The 20,646-nt window shown below is 40.3% G+C and overlaps 1 protein-coding gene across 3 annotated transcripts in view; it reads left to right on the top strand.

Annotated features, from left to right (window-relative positions):
- Positions 1–20,646, top strand: part of CEP135 (centrosomal protein 135) — a 34,543-nt gene that overhangs the window by 186 nt on the left and 13,711 nt on the right. For 2 of the 3 annotated variants that reach the window (XM_033159910.1, XM_033159908.1), the window contains exons 2-15: positions 1,258–1,412; positions 2,521–2,711; positions 5,297–5,464; positions 7,672–7,813; positions 8,654–8,738; positions 10,660–10,788; positions 11,258–11,473; positions 13,030–13,095; positions 13,754–13,904; positions 15,188–15,381; positions 16,910–17,053; positions 17,695–17,838; positions 19,392–19,457; positions 20,200–20,351. In XM_033159910.1, the coding sequence (XP_033015801.1) occupies positions 1,300–1,412; positions 2,521–2,711; positions 5,297–5,464; positions 7,672–7,813; positions 8,654–8,738; positions 10,660–10,788; positions 11,258–11,473; positions 13,030–13,095; positions 13,754–13,904; positions 15,188–15,381; positions 16,910–17,053; positions 17,695–17,838; positions 19,392–19,457; positions 20,200–20,351 (1,961 nt within the window). In that variant the 5' untranslated portion in view covers positions 1,258–1,299. Of the gene's footprint in view, positions 1–684; positions 758–1,257; positions 1,413–2,520; positions 2,712–5,296; positions 5,465–7,671; positions 7,814–8,653; positions 8,739–10,659; positions 10,789–11,257; positions 11,474–13,029; positions 13,096–13,753; positions 13,905–15,187; positions 15,382–16,909; positions 17,054–17,694; positions 17,839–19,391; positions 19,458–20,199; positions 20,352–20,646 lie in introns of those variants that run through there. The other variant, XM_033159909.1, reaches the window with a different exon arrangement.

Below are 20,646 nucleotides of genomic sequence, written 5' to 3'. Positions count from 1 at the left end.
AAGGCCAGGCCGCGGGTTTAACGGCCCTCGGCGGCGAGGCCGAGATTTATTAGAGAGGCCTCACCAAGGGCCCGTTTCCATGGCGACGGCGGGGCGGTGACGTCACCGCGCAGGGAGCAGCCCTTTCAGCTGCTGTGACGCTTCCTGGGGCCTTGAGGACGAGGCTGCCTTAGGAAAGCGCTGTCGCCCTCGCCCTCCGCAATCACAGAGCGGCCACTTCGGGTTCCTTGTCTTGCGGCTCTGGCCAGACCCTCTCCGCCGCCCACCGTCCCACAATCGCTGCTTCATTGTTGGGCCCCTCCTCGCCGCTCCCCTTGGGTTGACCCTCCCGCCCAGAGCACCAGTCGCACCCCCCCCCTTTGCTCCCTTCGCTGCGATCCCTATGCCTCTGCAGCTGCTCACCGCCTCTCTCCCACGTCTTCTGCTTGCTTCTTGACCCATCAATATATCTATATTTCTCCTAAAAATCCTTGCTGTAGAACAGTTGCTTGCTCTCAAAAAATAACAGCATACACCCCACTGTTGTTTGCAGAGGTGTGCGTGACCCTGACCCTAAGTCATGTATGCTTTAGTTGCCATTCCTTGCATTGCACGGGGTTGGGCTAGATGACCCCTGGGGTCACTTCTAACTCTACGATTCTATTGTGTATAGAGATATATCTCTCTCACACACACTTATATACATGCTCCACCGAGTTCAGGCTGGCATATGTGATATTCCTGCTTCCCGACTTTATCCTCACAACAGCCCTATGAGGTAGGTCAATCTGAGAGACAGTGTCTGGCCCCAGATGCAACCAGTCTTGTTGCATTGAGCGCAGGGCCTCGGGGGATGCTGCAACTATGATGTGGAATGGAAGGCAAGAGGCAGGGGGTCCCCCAGTTTTGGCATTGCAAAATGAAACTCCATGCACAGTGCTTATTATTCAGCTCCTTTTGTGTAGAAGTCACTAGTGTGTGTTTTGAATTGGAACTGGATTTTGGTTGACTGGTTGCACCTCATGCGATGCCCTGGCTACATCTTATTTACGAACCCTAATCAGTTGTTCGTCTCTGAATCTGATATGTCAGGGACACTCCAGTTTGCGCCCATACTCTTCTATTTCACCCTCTTCCTGGTAAAAAGTAATGTCTCAGCTGCCAGAATACCATGCTAACTTGTATCAGGTCATGACCAAGTGCCAGATAGCAAGGAGCTTGGTCTTGCATGTTCATGTTGTAATGATGTAAGCTAACATGTGCTTAAATTATTTGCAGATCCCATTTTTTTCACAAAAGACAGTTCAAAAAATCTTCACAATGAGCACAGCTGCAGAACGAAAGTTCGTTAATCTAAGGAAGCGGTTGGATCAGCTGGGTTATCGACAACCATTAGGAGTGGAGAGTTTGCCTTTGGTGGAAAAGCTTTTTAGGTATCAAAACAAAAGGGAATAGCAAAATGTACTCTTAGGTGCTATTGGATCAATATTTGCTGTTTGACTACATTACACTAGTGAAAGTTAGTCTTCCGTGAAATGCATTGAGATGGCTTTGTCAAAGCAAATATCCTATGTTAATCCTGAAATGCAATTTAAAGTAATCTTTTGTAACCTCACTGTACACAATCTAGATAAATCAGTTTCAAATTTCACTAGAATGTACAGTGGTACCTCGCAAGACGAATGCCTCGCTAGATGAAAAACTCGCTAGACGAAAGGCATTCGCTAACGAAAGGGTGACTCGCAAGATGAATCTCCCTATGGGCACGACTTGCAAGACAAAAAATTTTCGTGTCCCCCCCCCCGTCAAACCGTGCTTCCCCCGTCCGTGCTTCGCAAGACAAAATTTTCGCTAGACGACAGCACTCGCAGAATGAATTAATTTCGTCTTGCGAGGCACCGCTGTATTGTAATTGGCTTTTAAAAGCATGCCTAAAATTAGCTGCAATAAGCAACTGTTAGAACAGAGGTCTGAGTGCAGTGCATAGAAAAATTTGTAACAGGAACATTCATGTGACATAAGGGAACCCTGGTGTACAATATTAAATGTCCTAGCCAATAAAAATAGGGTTTAATTTGAACAAATTAATCATCTTAAAGAATGGTGTGAATGCTGTTCCTGTAAGCAGCATTCACCCTGAAAAAACAAATGTTTGCTTTCATGCATAAATGGGATGTCTTGTATATGCAGCCACAAAGTCAGGGTAAATTCTGCCAACCAAATGTTGCACATTAATCTTAGAAATGCTGCTTGCTTGCCTCCTCTGTCTTTAATGTGTGTACAAGTAAACCCCCTTTTGATTTTAATGAAAACTTGGCCATTTAAGTAAGGTTAAGATTGTAGTCCATGCATACTTGCATAGACATAGGGAAATAGATGAAATGTTCTATTTTAAATCTGGTTGGCTAATACACCAAGCCAAAATCTGCCTCTATTCTGGCCTAGGGGGTGACTGGAGCAGGGTATTTATACAAAACACTAGTTTTGGCCATTATAGGATTCATCTCTCAAGCTTGGAAATTTGTTTTCCTTCCATTTCAGTGACCTTGTTCATACAACTGAGAGCCTCCGGAGTGCTAAGCTATCTTCTGGAAAACTAGAAAAAGAATACAGCAACTTTGACGTTATTCTAGAACCTTATCGAGAAGAAAATGCTAGGCTCACCCGTGAAAACAATGAACTACATTTAGAAATTCTGAAACTGAAAGAACAATTGGAAAAGCAGGTCAAAGGTAATATTGAAAACATAACTGATTATTTGTCTCTTAGAAAGGGGGGCAACAACTTTTGACTACTATTGTTAGTTAGCCAAAACTTGTGGTTGCCATTGATCCCACAAGTCTTGCCTCTAATAAGTTTGGTGGTAGCACTCTACCCTTTGTGGTGAGTTTTGGAAGCACTTGCTCTGGTGATGCAGCAGGAAGATGGAATCTACAAAAATCACCTTACCTTTTATCTTTGTGGATCTCTCCATTACATCAAAAGCAGAATGGCAGCATTGAATGCCACCCAAAGACTATGTTTCTTGATGCAGTGGTGGACTGGATAAGGGCCAATAAACTATCTGAATCCTGGGAAGACGGAAGCTCTTTGGGAATCTCCCTCTGAAGGAGCAAGTGCATAGTTTGGGGGCACTCCCAAATGCATCACTAGGAGCCCTATTGTCCTCTGTGGCTAGTTGTGCCTTCTGCCAGCTTCATCTGGTTCGCTAACCACAGCCATTCATGGACAGGGATAGCCTGACCACTATGTTGTTGTTGTTGTTCAGTCGTTCAGTCGTGTCCGACTCTTCGTGACCCCATGGACCAGAGCACGCCAGGCACGCCTATCCTTCACTGCCTCTCGCAGTTTGGCCAAACTCATGTTAGTAGCTTTGAGAACACTGTCCAACCATCTCATCCTCTGTCGTCCCCTTCTCCTTGTGCCCTCCATCTTTCCCAACATCAGGGTCTTTTCTAGGGAGTCTTCTCTTCTCACCTGACCACTGTAGTCCATTGGTAATCTTGAGGCTACTGTCATGCACTATATGTGGGGCTGTCCTTGGGTATGACTCAGAAGCTCCAGCCGGTGCAGAATGCTGCGGCCAGATAACTGGTGGGAGTGACACCATTGTTAAAACAGCTGCACTGGTTGCCCATCTGCTACCAAACCAGGTTCAAGTTTCTTTTATTGATGTTGTTGTTGTTGTTGTTGTTCAGTCGTTCAGTCGTGTCCGACTCTTCGTGACCCCATGGACCAGAGCACGCCAGGCACCCCTATCCTCCACTGCCTCCAGCAGTTTGGCCAATCTCATGCCAGTCGCTTCGAGAACACTGTCCAACCATCTCATCCTCTGTCGTCCCCTTCTCCTTGTGCCCTCCATCTTTCCCAACATCAGGGTCTTTTCCAGGGAGTCTTCTCATGAGGTGGCCAAAGTACTGGAGCCTCAGCTTCAGGATCTGCCCTTCCAGTGAGCACTCAGGGCTGATTTCTTTAAGGATGGATAAGTTTGATCTTTTTGCAGTCCATGGGACTCTCAAGAGTCTCCTCCAGCACCATAATTCAAAAGCATCAATTCTTCGGCGATCAGTCTTCTTTATGGTCCAGCTCTCACTTCCATACATTACTACTGTACTGGGAAAACCATAGCTTTAACTATACTGACCTTTGTCGGCAAGGTGATGTCTCTGCTTTTTAAGATGCTGTCTAGGTTTATTGATTTACAGAGCCCTAAACAACTTAAGTCCAGGACACCTCAGGGATCACCTGAATCCTTATATACCAGCTTGATCACTGAGATCATCTGCAGGAACGTCTTTGGTTGCTCCCCGAGTAGGTGAAACCTAGCCTTTAGTGTCATCAGCCTAGTCCTGTGGAACACCCTACCATAGAGATTGAGCAGGCACCTACTGTGCCAACTTTTAAATGTCCACTGAAAACTTTTCTGTTCTTTCAGGGCTATGTAGGCCACAGTGGTCTATTGATGTTATGAATTTCTTTTTGCTTGTTTTTAACTTTTAATGATTTTATTGGTTTTACATTTTTATATTGTTGTGAACTGCTGAGATACATCCATGACACAGTGGTATATAAATATTTTTATAAATAAATACATAAAGTTTCAAACCACAGCATGCCAGTGTTCTCCCTGAGAAGCTATGATACCAAGAGTCAGGGAAATGAGAAATAGTTTAACTTATTCTTAAGACTGCTTCAAGCAATATTTCATTGTAAAATGTCTTCTTAATGTTGTACACATCTCTGGGATCTTTTGATAAAAGGTGGTATATAAATTGAATAAATAATAATAAACAATAATACTTGATATTATCCCCAAAACTGGTCTAAGTTTGAAGTGCACATATGTGTGTGTTTAGCCACATCATTTTAAACTAAACCAGTTAAGTGGCTTTATTCCAGTGATTGCAAATGTGCACACTGTGATGGGTCTTTACCACAGAATCGTAGAGTTGTAGAGTTGGAAGGGACCCAAAGGGTCATCTAGTCCAACCCCCCGCAATGCAGGAATACCATGAAAATATCTACTTGTTAGGGTTTTAGTCTTGCTTTAAATGGATCTGTTGTTTTGCAGTTTTAACTGTTTTTAATTATCTTGTGTAAATCTCCTTGAGATAATTGTTTAGGAAGTGGTTGTTGTTGTCATCATGTTTTTAAAAGAGACAAGCAACTAAAAACATGTTCAGGTAAATTGAGATTTGCAGCACATGTGCATTTTAGCACTTGGAGATAGAAGAAAAAATATTGAGCTGGTTTTTATTCCTAGTATGCAGGTAGAAAAAAAGGAAGAATACTGTTGATTTTTTTTTCTTCCTTAAAGGTTTGAAAACTACACTGAGGAAAATTGAACATGAGAATGCAGATATGAAATTTTTGAATAACCAGTATATACATAAAATTAGATTATTAGAGAAAGAGAACAAAGCCAAGACTGACAAGATCCAGCAACTCCAAGAGAAAAATCTGCAAGCAGTGGTTCAGACACCAGGTACACTTATCAGATTATGTGCTCATCATGCTACCTCTTCTCTTACTAGGCTGCACTTTTGCACCCCATTTTGGTACTTGAGTATATTTGGTTTTAGTGGGACTTTAGCAAATGTCAGTATGGGGGGTGAAATTCACAAGCCATGGATCCAGATTCTGCACTAATAATTGCTGCAGAACCTCAGTTATCAAACTCCCTTTAGAGAGGTTTGGTTTTCTCCCCCTCTTTTAAGCTTTAGGTGGTGAACTGCTATAACTTTATTTCACTGAGATTTTTGTGCAAGTTAAATATCTGTCTCCTTGTTTTTATGCTGATTTGTTTTTTCATTATTTTGCTTTATTTTATTAAATTGATTTTAATAATTTGGAATGTGCATTGTATTTATTTTGTTAACAGTTTAAAACCACTATTTTATTTTATAAATCCAGTTACAGGTAGGTAGCCGTGTTGGTCTGCCATAGTCAAAAGACACTGGATTCTTATCTCATTATACATGACAAAGCTATCTTTAGCCATCTCACCTCTTGCTTTTTCCTGTAAGACCAATCGTCAATAGGTTTTCCACACCTATCAGCCAGTCACCCATTCCTACCACCCGAGTAATACCCCTCCCCACTCTCTCACTATATATAAGGGTCTGGTGACTTCTGTTTCAGTGTATCTGAAGAAGCGTGCATGCACACGAAAGCTCATACCAATAACAAAGTTAGTTGGTCTCTAAGGTGCTATGCGGGTGGCGCTGTGGGTTAAACCACAGAGCCTAAGGCTTGCTGATCGGAAGGTCGCCGGTTCGAATCCCTGCGACGGGGTGAGCTGCTGTTGCTCAGTCCCATCTCCTGCCCACCTAGCAGTTCGAAAGCACATCAAAGTACAAGTAGATAAATAGGTACCGCTCCAGCGGGAAGGTAAACGGTGTTTCTGTGCTCTGCTCTGGTTCGCCAGAAGCGGCTTAGTCATGCTGGCCACATGACCTGGAAGCTGTACGCTGGCTCCCTTGGCCAGTAACGCGAGATGAGCACTGCAACCGCAGAGTCGGACACGACTGGACCTAATGGTCAGGGGTCCCTTTACCTTACCTAAGGTGCTACTGGAAGGAATTTTTTATTTTGTTTTATTTTATAAAGTAAATCAAGGCATACTTTTTGGAAAAATAAATAGACATTACCTACTTTCTTTGGGATAGAAATCAGTTCCACGTATCTATCCCTTCCTCAACTGAAATTGTTGGGGAAGCCCACAAGGTGATAGCCAATGTGACCAATAGCCACTGGTGCCTACAAGGAATTGCCAGATTACTACACATGTTGCAGATAAAACATAATCTCTCAGAGCTCTATGAGCATTTAGTAAAGATTTGCCTCTGTGCTCTCAGGCTGAGATATTACCATCTTTATTCTTAGGGCATTATATGCAAAATCTAGACTTTTACTTGTATAGCCACACTAAAATATAGTGTTGGATGGAGACTCACAGCCCAATCACAAGCATGTTTATTCAGTATCACTGAGTACAATGGGGTTTAGGATACATACATAGGAATTATAGAATTTACTTGAATTTAGGCAATAATCCTAACCCTATTTACTGTTAGTTATATGCGTTTACCGTTGAATTGATTAGGACTTCTGAGCAGTCATGGTTATGATTGCACTGTTATTTCCCATTGAAATCAATGAAGGACAGATTTACACTATTTTACACTTGCAAACACAGTAATGCCAGTATGGTGTAGTGGTTAAGAGCAGTAGACTTGTAATCTGGGGAACCGGTTCGTGTCTCCGCTCCTCCACATGCAGCTGCTGGGTGACCTTGGGCTAGTCACACTTCTTTGAAGTCTCTCAGCTCCACTCACCTCACAGAGTGTTTGTTGTGGGGGAGGAAGGGAAAGGAGAATGTTAGCCGCTTTGAGACTCCTTCGGGTAGTGAAAAGCAGGATATCAAATCCAAACTCTTCTAATATAATGAAATTAATGCATGCTCTTAGTCTTTGAGGGCTTTAATGTAGCTTTATGTCTGTATAGCATGTAGATTTCATTTAAGCTATTATTTTAATGAACATTTTGTTAAATGTATTCTTTGCCACTCATATAATTAGCTACTGCTTAAAAGTATCATTCCAGTAACAAATGGATTTCTTTGGTTCTTCAATATAAAGAAGAACTCCTTGAGGCTGTTTAATTCTTAGTAATATGCATTTATCTTTGTAGGTGGTAGGAAAAGAAATATTCCGTTCAGGCGTCAGCGTATGCAGATAGACCAACCAGTCCCTCCCTCAGGAATCGGTGCTTATCCAATTCCTCAGCCAGATGACCCGTATATTGCAGACCTTCTTCAAGTGGCTGACAACAGGTGATTAATGGTCTTTTAAAATCTTGACATACTAGTAATGCCATCCTGACATCTCCCTCCAGTCTTCCATGAATGAGAATTGGTCTCTAACCCTTCCCCTCCCACTTCTGTGGGAGAAAAGGTCTTCCCCTCCCAAAAATGTTTGGGAAGAATTACTTAGATCTTTAATCGCTGTTTGTTTCCCAGTGTCAAAATGACAAGAAATCAAAAGTTACTATGGCATTCATTATACATTTTAAAAAACCAGAACAGTTTATGTATTGCACTTTGGCCTTCCTTTGGACTTCTTCACTCTGATCATAAAACAAGGGATTAGCAATGTTAGGTTTCAATGTTTTAACAATGTATGGTTACAAAGTTCAGTATATTTTTCTTAGTGAGTACTATGCCTACAGTGGTGCCTCGCAAGACGAAATTAATTCGTTCTGCGAGTGCTGTCGTATAGCGAATTTTTCGTCTTGCGAAGCACCAACGGGGGAATAGTGGTTTGACGGGGGGGGGGGGAATCGCGGAAATTTTTTGTCTTGCAAGGCAAGCCCATAGAAAAATTCGTCTTGCGAGACAGCCTTTCGCTAGCGAATGCCTTTCCTCTAGTGAGGCATTCGTCTAGCGAGGCATTCGTCTAGCGAGGTACCACTGTATTTGAGGGGGTTATTAATGTAAAACACATTGTTTTAATTACTTTAACTTTTGCTGCTTCTAAATGCAAGCTATTGAATGACTTGAGATTTTGAGTGACTGTAGAACAGGTAATAATGAGAGAACTAGCTGTCTGCGGAAAATATTTTATTAATGTAGAATTCCTGAATGAAATTCAAATTCAGATAAAATATATTTCAGAATTCATGAACTGCAGTTAGAAGTGTCGGACTTGCAAGAAAAGCTAGAGATAGCTGAACGTGAGGTGAAAAATTACAGCAAACAGGTAAATTTTAAGGGGTGTGTATTTTGCTTCTGCGGGAGGCAGTGGAGGATAGGCGTGCCTGGCGTGCTCTGGTCCATGGGGTCACGAAGAGTCGGACACGACTGAACGACTGAACAACAACATTTTGCTTCTTGACTTTTCAGTATAGTCTACAGTTTCTCTTTGCTGAAGAAGGGATCTTAAGATCAGCATTTCCCCCCAGGAACTGTCAGCATTTTGCTAATGTTCTGGTTAAAAGCCAGTAGTGGCTTGCATTGGCATAGTTACTTCCGTATTCATTCTACTGACAGAGTGGGGAATGTAGCTCAGTGGTACAGCTCATGCTTTGCATGCAGAGCATCTCAGACTCAATCTGCAATCCCTGTCTGAAATGCTAGAGAGCTGCAGTCAGTGTAAACTATACTGAGCTAGATGGGTCAGGATTCTGACTCTGTATACAGGTGGTTTCAATTGGGGTCCCTATATCGCAAAGAGGTTGGTCCAATTTTTCTGTGTATGGTTTTGGCACGTTAGCTTTCACCAAACTCCTGTTTTTTCCCTGTCCTGGTTATTCACTGCTATTATAGCACCATCCATCTATCCCAGTGGATAGAGCTTGACAAAATTTATACAGAGGAGTTTTTATCTTTCTCACTTGTTCCTCCCTTTCCTTCCATTGCCTTTTTCTGTTCTGGGCATGATCACAATATTTTTGTAACTATGTGCATGTATTCCTTTAATAAAACAAAACAAAATAAAACAGGAAGCATAGGAAAGAAAATGTTACTAGCCAAATTACCATATTTGACAAAATACAAAATTGAGGCATGTGTTTTCTTTACAGATGGGATGAGGGAGAAACTGGGCAGTATCGAATTGCATTAAAAAAAAATTTAAATCAATACTGAGGACTTGCACAAAAGTGCCTGATGTATTTACTATGCTTACAGTTTCTGAGTTAATACCCTACTTGTACTGTGTAGACATCTTGAGAGAACAACTCCTAACTGGTTAGTCGAAATTTAGACACTCCTCCAGCACAAGACAGTTGATGGAAACTGTCACACTTGTATCAAGTGAGGAGCAAACAGAAGTAGGTGTGTGGTATTAGAAACCACCCACCAAAATGTGTGACAAATCATCCACAAGAAAATGTGCTAGTGAGCATCCACACCAGGAGTGACCGCATGTGTATAATGGGTTATCTGAGAATTCTTGTGGTACAGTCAAACCTCAGCTCCCTAACATCTCCGTTTTGGAATGTTTCAGCTCCTGAACGCCAAAAACCCAGAAGTAAATGCTCCAGTTTTCGAATGTTTTTCGGAAGCTGGATGTCCGACATGGCTTCCACTTGAGTGCAGGAAGCTTCTGCAACCAATCAGAAGCCACACCTTGGTTGTCAAACATTTTGGAAGCCAAACGGGCTTCCAGAATGGATTACGTTCAACAACCGAGGTTTGACTGTAAAGGGAAATCCCAATTAATTGTGGAGGAATCCTAGCTGGCATTTTGATGATTACAATGATAAAATGTTGTGCATGAGCACCACCAGTTCCACAACAAACCCCAAGGCAGCTTCCTAAGGAGAGATTCCTATTAATATTCAATTTCCTTTCCAAAGAAACTTATTCTTAATCTTATTGCACTTTACCTGTGTTGTGTTGGCATGTGTGGCTTTGATGAACTTGTCAGGCCCCTAGAACACTTGAGGAGAACCCTTCCTGCGTGCTATCACAGCCTCTCTGGTAACACATTCACAAATGGTCCATACATCAGACTGGTGTTGAGGATAATTTCTGGTATGATGAGTGTTCATTGGAAATCCTAGGATCCCCAGAACAGTCCCATATCCTTATGTACTAAGTGTAGAAGTTCTGGCCAGGCACTTACAGCAGCAACACTAAAAGAGTGTTTTAAAAGAGTAATGATTTTGTCTCCAAAGGTTGAGCTGCGAGACAGTGAGATTGAGCGTTTAGGCCTGGCACTGGATGGCGGTCGCTCTCATGATGTCATATCTTTGGAAGCCAGAAGCAGAAGTAATGAAAAAATTATTGCTCACTTAAATTTACAGGTAACATGTTTGAGCCTCTTTCACTTAGAAACATTTGTAAGATTCCTCAGCTCCCGATAAAGCTTTTGTGAAGTCCTGCAACTCCAAAACCACCTGAATCAACTCCATAACTGTGATCAAAGATGTCACGTCCCATTTTACTGCCTGTATCCTATACCTACTCATAAGTTAGTTTATTCCTTTTGTGGTCATTGTGTTCCAGCTGATTAACTTAGCAATGATAATATGTCTGAAAGTTTTTGGAGGCTGTTTCCTCCAAATGTTTGGGAACCAAATTCATGACTTGGCTATTCAGGTAATTAAAATGTCCACAGATCTCAGATGTTTCTTACGTTCTAAGAACATAAAAGTACTACAGCTAATAATGGAAAGTTATTTGAGAACTAATTGCTAGCTTTTGTTTGGCTATAGTTGTGCTTCTGCTGTTTTAGTAACTTGAAACATTTTGTATGGTGTGAATGTGTTTCAGATTGAATTTCTGCAGCAAACAAACAAAGAGCTTGAAATGCGCATACAAGATCTTCTGGACAGTAAGCAAAATGTCACTAGTGAAGTGGCTCATTTAAGCAATAAAAATGAAGAACTGTGCCAAGAATTGAGTGAAATAGATCACTTGGCACAACAGTTGGAAAGACACAAAGAAATTGTGCTTGAGACTGCAGATAAAGAAATTGGACAGGCTAAGGTAAGAGAATTCTGTAACTTGGTAGAACATCAAGAAAATGTCTCAACTCCCAATGAAAGGTTTCAGGAGTTGCATCTGCTTTTAAAAGTGCATGCATTTGCCCTTATATTTTAAATTTCATAAAGTGTGGTGCAGAAGAGGATTTGCAGACCAGCAACATCTGGAGAGCCATAACTTCCATATCCTTGCTTTAATGTATGGATTTTGATACTTGGTTGTATTTGCCATGTTTGTAACAGTCCCCTGTGCATATTATAATGGAATGAGGTCTGTTTTGTAGTTGGCCAAGGAACTGTAGAACTGAGTAACCATATCCTATACGATGGATTAGTTTAACCTCCAAAAGGGCCTTTGGGGATGTCAGATGAGCGTTTTGGTATTTTCTTTCATACTAAGGACAGCTGTTACACTGTGGACATGCTGCACATTTGCTAGAGAACTTCTCTTTAGCCTGCTGGGTTCCCTTATTCTGCAGAAGGGATCTGGAGACCTTTCTGTAGATTTGCTCACATAGATCTTTTCCTAGTCATTTGATATTCCCGTTGCCACCAGACACCTCCGATGTCATTCAACTGCTCCCCAGTTCCATCAAATTTTCTGCTATACTCCAGGTCTCTTTGTTCCATAGAGGCTTCAAAATATGTACTATTTACAGTAATTTCTGGGTTTCTCTGCTCCTTGTATCCCCATCTGAAAAGTAAATAGAATTATTATTATTGTTGTTGTTGTTGTTATTATTATTATTATTATTATTATTATTATTATTATTATTTATATACCACCCTATACCCGCAGATGATGGTAGTTCAACTGCAAAGCTTATTTGCCACAGTTTATAGGAATAATACAAATAGCATTCATATAACATTTTCAAACATTTGATGCATTTAACATGCATTGTTTTGTTGTAAACCATACAACAGCCATATAAGGTAGGTCAGGTTTTCCTATATCAGTGTTTTTCAACCTTTTTGGGGCAAAGGCACACTTGTTTCATGAAAAAAATCACGAGGCACACCACCATTAGAAAATGTTAAAAAAATTAACTCTGTGCCTATATTGACTATATATAAAGTAATTTTTTCAATTTTTCCCACGGCACACCAGGCAACATCTCGCGGCACACTAGTGTGCCGCGGAACAGTGGTTGAAAAACACTGTCCTATATTACAGATAGAGCCTGAGGCTGAGAGGGAATAGCTTGCTTGAGGCCATCTAAAGAGTTCAGATGTAGACTAGATTTCAACTTACTAACTTTGTAGCTTGGCCTTGTATGTACTCTGCTACATGAGCTCATTTATGATGCACATAAATCTACATAACATTTTGCAGACAGTTTTGTACTTCCCTGCTCTTTTTCTGTAAATTATGTGAATGAAAGTTTTAGATATAATAGCTATTAGTTACCATGTGGACTTACTTGATATATTTTATGTTTAAATTGAAATATGACCTTAAAAATATGAAAAGTTTTTTTTTTACTTCTGTGTAATATGGTGGCATATTTATAAAGAACCTTCACTTTTTATAAACATTTTATCATTTATGATTTATAGGAAGAGATTAAAAAAACATACAGTGAAATCCAGGATCGTGAAGAGACTATAGCGAAGCTTAAGTCAGTAAGTAATATTTTTAAAGTGGAATAAGTTTATTTAACTCAATGCATTTTTAATACTTGGATACTTAGGCTGAATATAATGTGTGTGCTAAAGACATCTGTTTAACAGAACAAGAAAGAAAGCAGTAGTAGTAGCAGTATTTTGATAGCCGTGCTGCTTTTCTACTTCTTGACAAACAGCTGATAATGCACAAGTTCTAGAGAAGAAAAGAGAAAATAAGTGATATCCTTTATTGAGCATGTTTTGGTAGAACAGTATTCTGGTTTTCAGATTATATTAAACTCTGCTGCAAACAGAACAAAAGACTAACTACTGTGTCTTGAAAGCCACACTTATATTAATGAGAGTGTGCACAGTCCTGTCAGTTAAGCATGTTAAGTCACATGATTTCAACAGGAAACAAGTAGATTTTGAGTAAGCAATTCTCTGCTTTTCCCAAACCTGGAATTTTAAAAGTACATTGTTTGCACTTTCCCATTACTGGAGACATTCTTTCACTATGCCACATTTTGCTATTATAAGTTGTCTGGAAGATGACTAGAATTTAGATTTAAGCATCATGTATAAGTAGAAATACCTATGTCAATGAAATATTGTTTTACAAACTCTGTATTTATTGTACTATCCTATTTTGAAAAAAATACACATTTGATTTTAGGAGTTATCTACATATCGGAGAGAAAAAGACAGGCTGACCGAAGAACTCTATGGAAAAACTGATGAAAAACAAAATCTTGAGGTGTTGTTAAACCAGGTTCAACTAGAGAACCATAGACTGGCCAAAAAACTTGAAAACCTTGAAATAATAGGTATGTGTTTTAAGGGATCTGGTGGATCATGTTGTCAGATCCCTGTACCTAAGACAAGATAGCCCTGAAATCCACAGCATAGTACCTGCACCTACCAAGCACCTACCAAGATGTTCCCTGGGTCCCCAACAGCTCACTCCTTGGAGTTGCTAAGGCCCCTATCCACTCTATTGCTGCCATAGCAACAATGTGGCCCAATTGGAAGTCTTCCTGCAGACTCCAACCCAACAGAAAAAAACAGGCAGGGCAAAAGCTGGGATATCCACAAGTGATGTCGTGGAAGGCAATGTGCCTTATGGAATACTCTTTCCTATTCTGCTGAAGTTTTGCTTTTCTTTGGGATTTTACTTTTGCCTCTGCTCCCCTTTACTTTTGCTGTTTGTTTGTTCCCTCTCAGTCTTATCCTGGGGGGGGGGGGGGCTCTGATGGTGGTGAAGGAAGTAGCAGTGCTGGGAAGGGGCCAAGAGGAATGGAGTGACAAAGTTAGGGGTGGGGACAGGCAGGAACCAGTTTGCCTTCTGTGAAATGGGTGTCTTGTGCTAGGTGCACCACCATTGCAGGCATTCTGTTGTAGTGCCTATGAAAATTGTTCAGAAAGGTTGGGGGCCACTGTGATAGCTCGTATTTAAATGCTGGGGGAAATCCACTAAAGATAACATAACTTTTAACATATACAGTACAACTTACTTCACTTTTAACATATACAGCTTACTTCACCTACACATTTTTAAACCAAAATTTGCCTACCCTTAGGTGAGCCCAATTTTTCTTTTCCTTTCTCCATCATATAGGCTAAAACCTGTTTCCTTGGTATTGTCCAATCTTAAAAGATTGTCAGGGTGCCTCTTAAGATAGTAATTTTTAAAATGTATTTTTTCTCCTTTAGTCCATATTTTCTTGAGGGTGGATGAATGCAGTTCTGTCTGGCTTTGCTCCTTTTAGCATCTTCATTGTACAGTGGTACCTCGGGTTACATACGCTTCAGGTTACATACGCTTCAGGTTACAGACTCCGCTAACCCAGAAATAACACTTCAGGTTAAGAACTTTGCTTCAGGATAAGAACAGAAATCGTGCTCTGGCGGCGCAGCGGGAAGTCCCATTAGCTAAAGTGGTGCTTCAGGTTAAGAACAGTTTCAGGTTAAGAACGGACCTCCAGAACGAATTAAGTACGTAATCAGAGGTACCACTCTATATCTTCAACCATGTGCTGGTTTTCTTTAAACTGACCACCTCTGGTATATGCTAACTTCCTTCATGCTTGTTGGTTATTTTCTCATGCAGATCGGGAGCTTGTTGTAGAACTAGAGAAAATGAGATTAGAAGGCGGTATAGCACTTGGGGACAAATCACCTTCTCGTCTGGATGCATTTGTAAAAACTATAGAAGAAGACAGGGACTACTATAAGCGTGAACTAGAGTGTCTCCAAAAGATAATTAGACAAAGATCTAGCCCATTACGCAAGTCACCAGAAAAGGTAATAATTTTTTGTTAAATATATTATAATGCCTAGTAACCTTTTTCATATGGTGCCACAGTTTACAACTGCCCCACTACTCAGATGTGACTGCCAGTAGTAAGGAGGAGGCATTTCTCAAGTAGTCAGACTGGTTGACTGAATTCATACTGTTTTAGTAAGGGGAAACATAATGTTTTCCAATACAAGTGCAAGGTTTAATGCTTGTATGCCAGTGGATTTGCTGCGGACCCCAGCAGCTTTTCAAAATATTTGTAAAACTTTTTAGCAAACCTGAACCACTTCATATTCAATGTATTCTTCAAAGAATATGGGGTCACTTAACTGTTTGTGTTTCATTTTTCCCCTTGACTCCTGTTTTTCAATTTTTAAAAAAGTTTGCGTTACAAAGCTATCTGTCTAGTTTACTCATGTGAATGAAAAAGAGAAACTGTCAAACACCTTCATTAACTGGGATCCATTCTATTCCCAGAAAATTCTCAGAATATGGTATAGAAAATTGCATTTTTCAAGTGCTGTTTTTTCCTGTTTCAGAAGTCCTGGAATAGGTCCCCCCCCCACCGCCCTGCTTTGTAATATTTCCCCCCTTTACATTCATCTGTGTGCAAAAATAAAACAAATAGTCCCAAACCAAAAACATTGCAAAGTGTTTCAGCGCAGTTGGACTTCAGGAAAACTTTGCCATCAGTTGTAAATCCAGCTTGGAGCACGTTTATACTTATAGTGCAAATTTGTGACAATGCTTTCTGATTTGTATTCTTGAAAGTCCCTATTAGGCCACGGGGGATATATCTTACATTATTTACTGAGAGTGCAATATTTCAACTAAGCATTTTGTTTGTTTCTTTGTTTGTTTGTTTTTGCTTTCTCTTCTGCTGTATCTTTCATGGCTTCCAGATAGCCCAATGAAGAATTCAAGTAAACATTGTATCTCAGTAGATTTGGTGCTTGAACTATGTTTTTGAAATGTGGTGTCAATAAAATGTATTTTGATGTTAAACAAGTTGTTTTTAAATCAAATCAATTTTACTTCCAGCTGGATCTTGAAAGGTGTCGGTTGGGCTTTAATAGCAATTTCATATTGTCCAAAAAATAGAGTGTTAAGAGTTAAATATGAGGCAGTATGATGATATTACTATTCAGTAGTATTATAATACCCTGTTTGTATTTACTCAGAAGTACATTCCACTTAATTCAGTGGGATTTTTTCCTTAGTTAACCATGCATAGGACTACAGCCTAAAATGCAAATATTCCTTATGCCCAGGGCTCTCATAGACCCGCTCTTATCATGCTAAACTGTTTATGAAGCCTGGAATGATCATCTGAACTCAACCATAGTTTGAGGTATAATCCTGTCATCAGACATACCTGTCTTTATTATCACAGTATAATTTAGGTAAGAATAATTTAACCCAGGATTTCAGCGCTGATTATTTACATCAGTAGCACCTATCAGTAACAGTATCTGTGCCAGGCAACTAGTAATATAGTTTTTAATGTGTAATCCCCCCCCTTTTTTTTGACAGAATGGTGATCTAAGATTGGTTACCCGAGAAAGAGATGAGCTACAGTCTATGCTAGAAAGATTTGAAAAGCACATGATAGAAATTCAATCTAATGTCAAACTCTTAACTGCAGAAAGAGACAAACTAAGTATTCTTTATGAGCGGGTAAGTCCAAATTAATAGGTGGGGCCACTGACTGTCAGGACATAACATGTATAATAGAGCCGAGATTTGCAGGAGCAAGAAGGAAGCAACATATAATCATATAAATACTCTTCAAAAGAGAATTAGACAAAATCATGGTGGATAAGGCTATTAGTGGCTACTAACCATGATGGCTATGCTTTATCTCCATGGTCAGAGGCAGTAGACTTCTGAATACCTCTTGGAAACTGCAGGAGGGGAGAGTGCTCTTGTCCTCGGGTCCTGCTTGCAGGTTTCCCACATGCATCTGGTTCACTGCTGTGAGAATAGGATGCAGTAATTGTTGCAGAGCCAGACTTTATTGTTGCAGAGCTAGATTTATGCTGTTGAGACAATGTCCTAGCCTGCACCAGATGCATAGCTATCATTGAATTGGGTAAGAATGGCCTCTAGTTGGGCAGGCGGCATGGTACAAGTCAACGTTGGGCCAAATTTCTCATATACTTGACAGAGTTTTATTTGTTCTCCATCTTTTCTCTTTATTCTTTCACCCACCATCTTACGCTTTTCTTTCCTCTATGCATGCTCTGCTATCTTGCATATATATTCATTTTATTGATACACTCAAAAAATGTGTTGTTGGTTTTTTTTTCCTTTTTAAGTCTCAAGATGAGTTAAACCGTCTACGGAGAGAAACAAAAACTTCTTTAATGACCCAAAGTTATGCAGAAGAGGAGCGAAACATTGCATTGTCCGATTTCAGAAGAATGGTGGCAGAGAAAGAAGGACTAAGAGAGAAGTTAAAGGTCCTCATTTTACAAATAATGCTTTTTTGAAATGTTTCAATCTTGCGATAACTTTGGGCTACTTTATTACCTCACAAAAGTCGCTGCTCCCATGGATGGTGAAGTTAAGCAGGATAGTCAAGTCACTAATTCCAGCCAAAGCCATTAAAAAAATTCTAAGGCACATTTTTATCTTGTGAACTGCCTTGATATCTTGTGATAAAGGGTGGTATATAAATCTTTAATAATAATAATAATAATAATAATAAATTTAGAGCTTCAATTTTTTTGGGGGGGGGGAACCATGCTACAGATGAAGTCAATAAACTGCTATCTTGCATATAATACTTCTAGTGTTATGGACTCATATATACAGTGCTTTTTCTAGGAGGATGCAGGGGTACACATACCCCTAATTTTTGTGTGAATCTTTGTACATTGTCCATTTGCTGTATTTATTTTTCTCAATTTGAACTATAAAATGGTTGTTTTCTTGAGTCAAAATGAGAGTACCCCTAAACAATTTTAAAGGAAAAAAAGCACTGCTTCTGTTGTTGTTAATATTAACATTGCGTGAGTATGCATGTGAGCTGCTATGGAACCATCAGGAGCAGAGGAGAGGCTTCAACAACTGACACCAGGACTCTCCTCTCAAGGAATTCTTTATCAGTCGAACCTGCAGGAAACAAATGGAGGCAGGATGGAGCCAGCCAAAAGCAGTAGTTCAGCTTGAAAGGGATGTCGTCTTCCCCCGCCCCCTGCCCTGCACCCATTTTGAAGTGAAGAGCCTCTGGTTGTGAGGTGGGGGCAGGTGACGTTGCCAGAGTGAGAGTCTGGTATATAGGTGTAATTGTTAGCAGGTTCCTGGTGATTGGTGGCCAGACGCCAAGAAGAGGTCAGAGGGAGAAGAGTGGGAGGAGTTGTTGGATGCTGAAGGGGCAACAGGATTTGGTGGAAAGGGGAGCCTGTGACAGGGAGCAGTTCCAACTCAGAGGCTGAAGCGAGGTGGCGGCGGGCAAGAGGCTGCAGAAGAATACAGGGAGCCTGCCTCTCCTAAAGTGAAAAGCTCCCCTCCACCCTTGTCTCCAAGGACATGCAAAATGATGCGTAGAGTGGAGCAGAGATTAGAGATGCCTAGATGCAGTTTGAGGCTGCTTGGGAAACATCCAGCAGAGAAGGAGCTGTAGAGGAGGTTGAAGGTGGGAACATTCAGTCCTGGCAGCTGCTCTATAGGGGCAGGACTTGCTTGGAAGTGTTGCTGAGTTGTATAACATTTCTATGAAGAAAGAGTTAACTTTTCTGACAAACTCTGCTTCTTGCTTGCTGGCCTGAGTTTGACTCCAGCCCTGACATAAACCCATGTGCCCTGCCTTCTGTCTCTGTTCTTCCTGCCTCTCCTTGCCACATACCACATATATTAGCCAAGTTCAATGTTCTAAAGGCATAAAGAGTAGGTGCAGTTTTCTTTATGTCTTTATGTCTCCTAATTCCCATGCTCCCTAGACGATCAGGTGCTCAAAGGTTAATCAGACAAACAATGCCCTCTGATGAGTTGTTTTTCTTTGTTTCATAAGATCCATCAGGATGAAAAATCAAAGTTAGAACAGGAAATATCAGACTTGGAAAACACTGTTCACAGAGTAAGTGATTTAAATACTTATTGGCATCAGAATTTATTAATGCGTAGTGATGGAATGTCATTGTTTGTGTGTTGACTATTCAAATTTTGATTGAGACTATGGCTTTTCTCCATTTACTTCTCACGATCATTTGCAAGACCAGGCTTGTAATAGACAGCATGTGAACTTTTAGCAATTCCTTTTCATATTCCTGATGGCAGCTACATTATTGTGAACTTTACTGCCATTACATTGCGCCTTAACATCTAAAAGATTTTGATGGAGTTCACAATGAAGTAATACAATATTGAGGGGATGCTTATCAAATTTGCAGATGACAGCAAACTGGGAGGGGTAGTTCATACCTCAGAATATTGAATCAGGATTCAAGATTGCCTTAACAGATTGGAGAACTGGGCCAAAACTAAAAAAAAATGGAACAGACTATGTACCTTAGAGGGTGATGGACTCTCTTTCATTAGAGGTTTTTAATCAGAGGTTGGATGGCCACATTGTCAGGGATTTTTAACTGAGATTTCTGTGCTGCAGGGGGTTGGACTAGATTACCTTTGTGACCCCTTCCAACACTATGATTCTAAGGAGTTTAAGATTGCAGCTGTAGTTTTGCAGTTTTTATTGAATTTGAGTGAACTGGTCTTTATTAGGATTTTGCTTAGCTTTTTAAATACTTAATTTTTCTTCTCAAGAAAAATGCTGCTCTTAGCAGATTCAGAAAATAATATTTGTTTGTTTTCTGCTGCAGTTGGAAACTGAAAATCTTGATCACATAACTACTATTTCATTGTTAAAAAACAAAATAGTCTGCTTAGAAGATGAATCAAATATTAAGTCTCATCAGCTGTCTCAGTTGTCTGAAGATGCTTCACAATTTAAAACAGAAATAAACTCCCTTCAGTAAGTTCAGCCATGTATTTAATATCTTATTGGTGTCTTGCTCAAATCTATTAATTTATGTCATTTTACAGGAAATCTTTGCATCAATTGTCAGGCCCTAAATAGAGATGCAGGCTCCATAATTGCCTGAAAGTCATATTGGAAGCTGTGTTCCTTAATTCAAAATAATATGTGGACATTCAGGTTGCTCGGTAATGACGGAAAGGAACACTGAATATGCTTGTAGACAATTTAGTATTACTTAACACATCCTAGGGTTCAGTCTAGTTATTTTTTTAATAATGAAGCAAGAGGT

The sequence above is a fragment of the Lacerta agilis genome, chromosome 9 (assembly GCF_009819535.1).
Source record: "Lacerta agilis isolate rLacAgi1 chromosome 9, rLacAgi1.pri, whole genome shotgun sequence".
Classification (NCBI taxonomy): Eukaryota; Metazoa; Chordata; class Lepidosauria; order Squamata; family Lacertidae; genus Lacerta; species Lacerta agilis.
The sequence above is the reverse complement of the archived record's forward strand: the minus strand, read 5'-3'. Positions and strand labels throughout refer to the sequence as shown.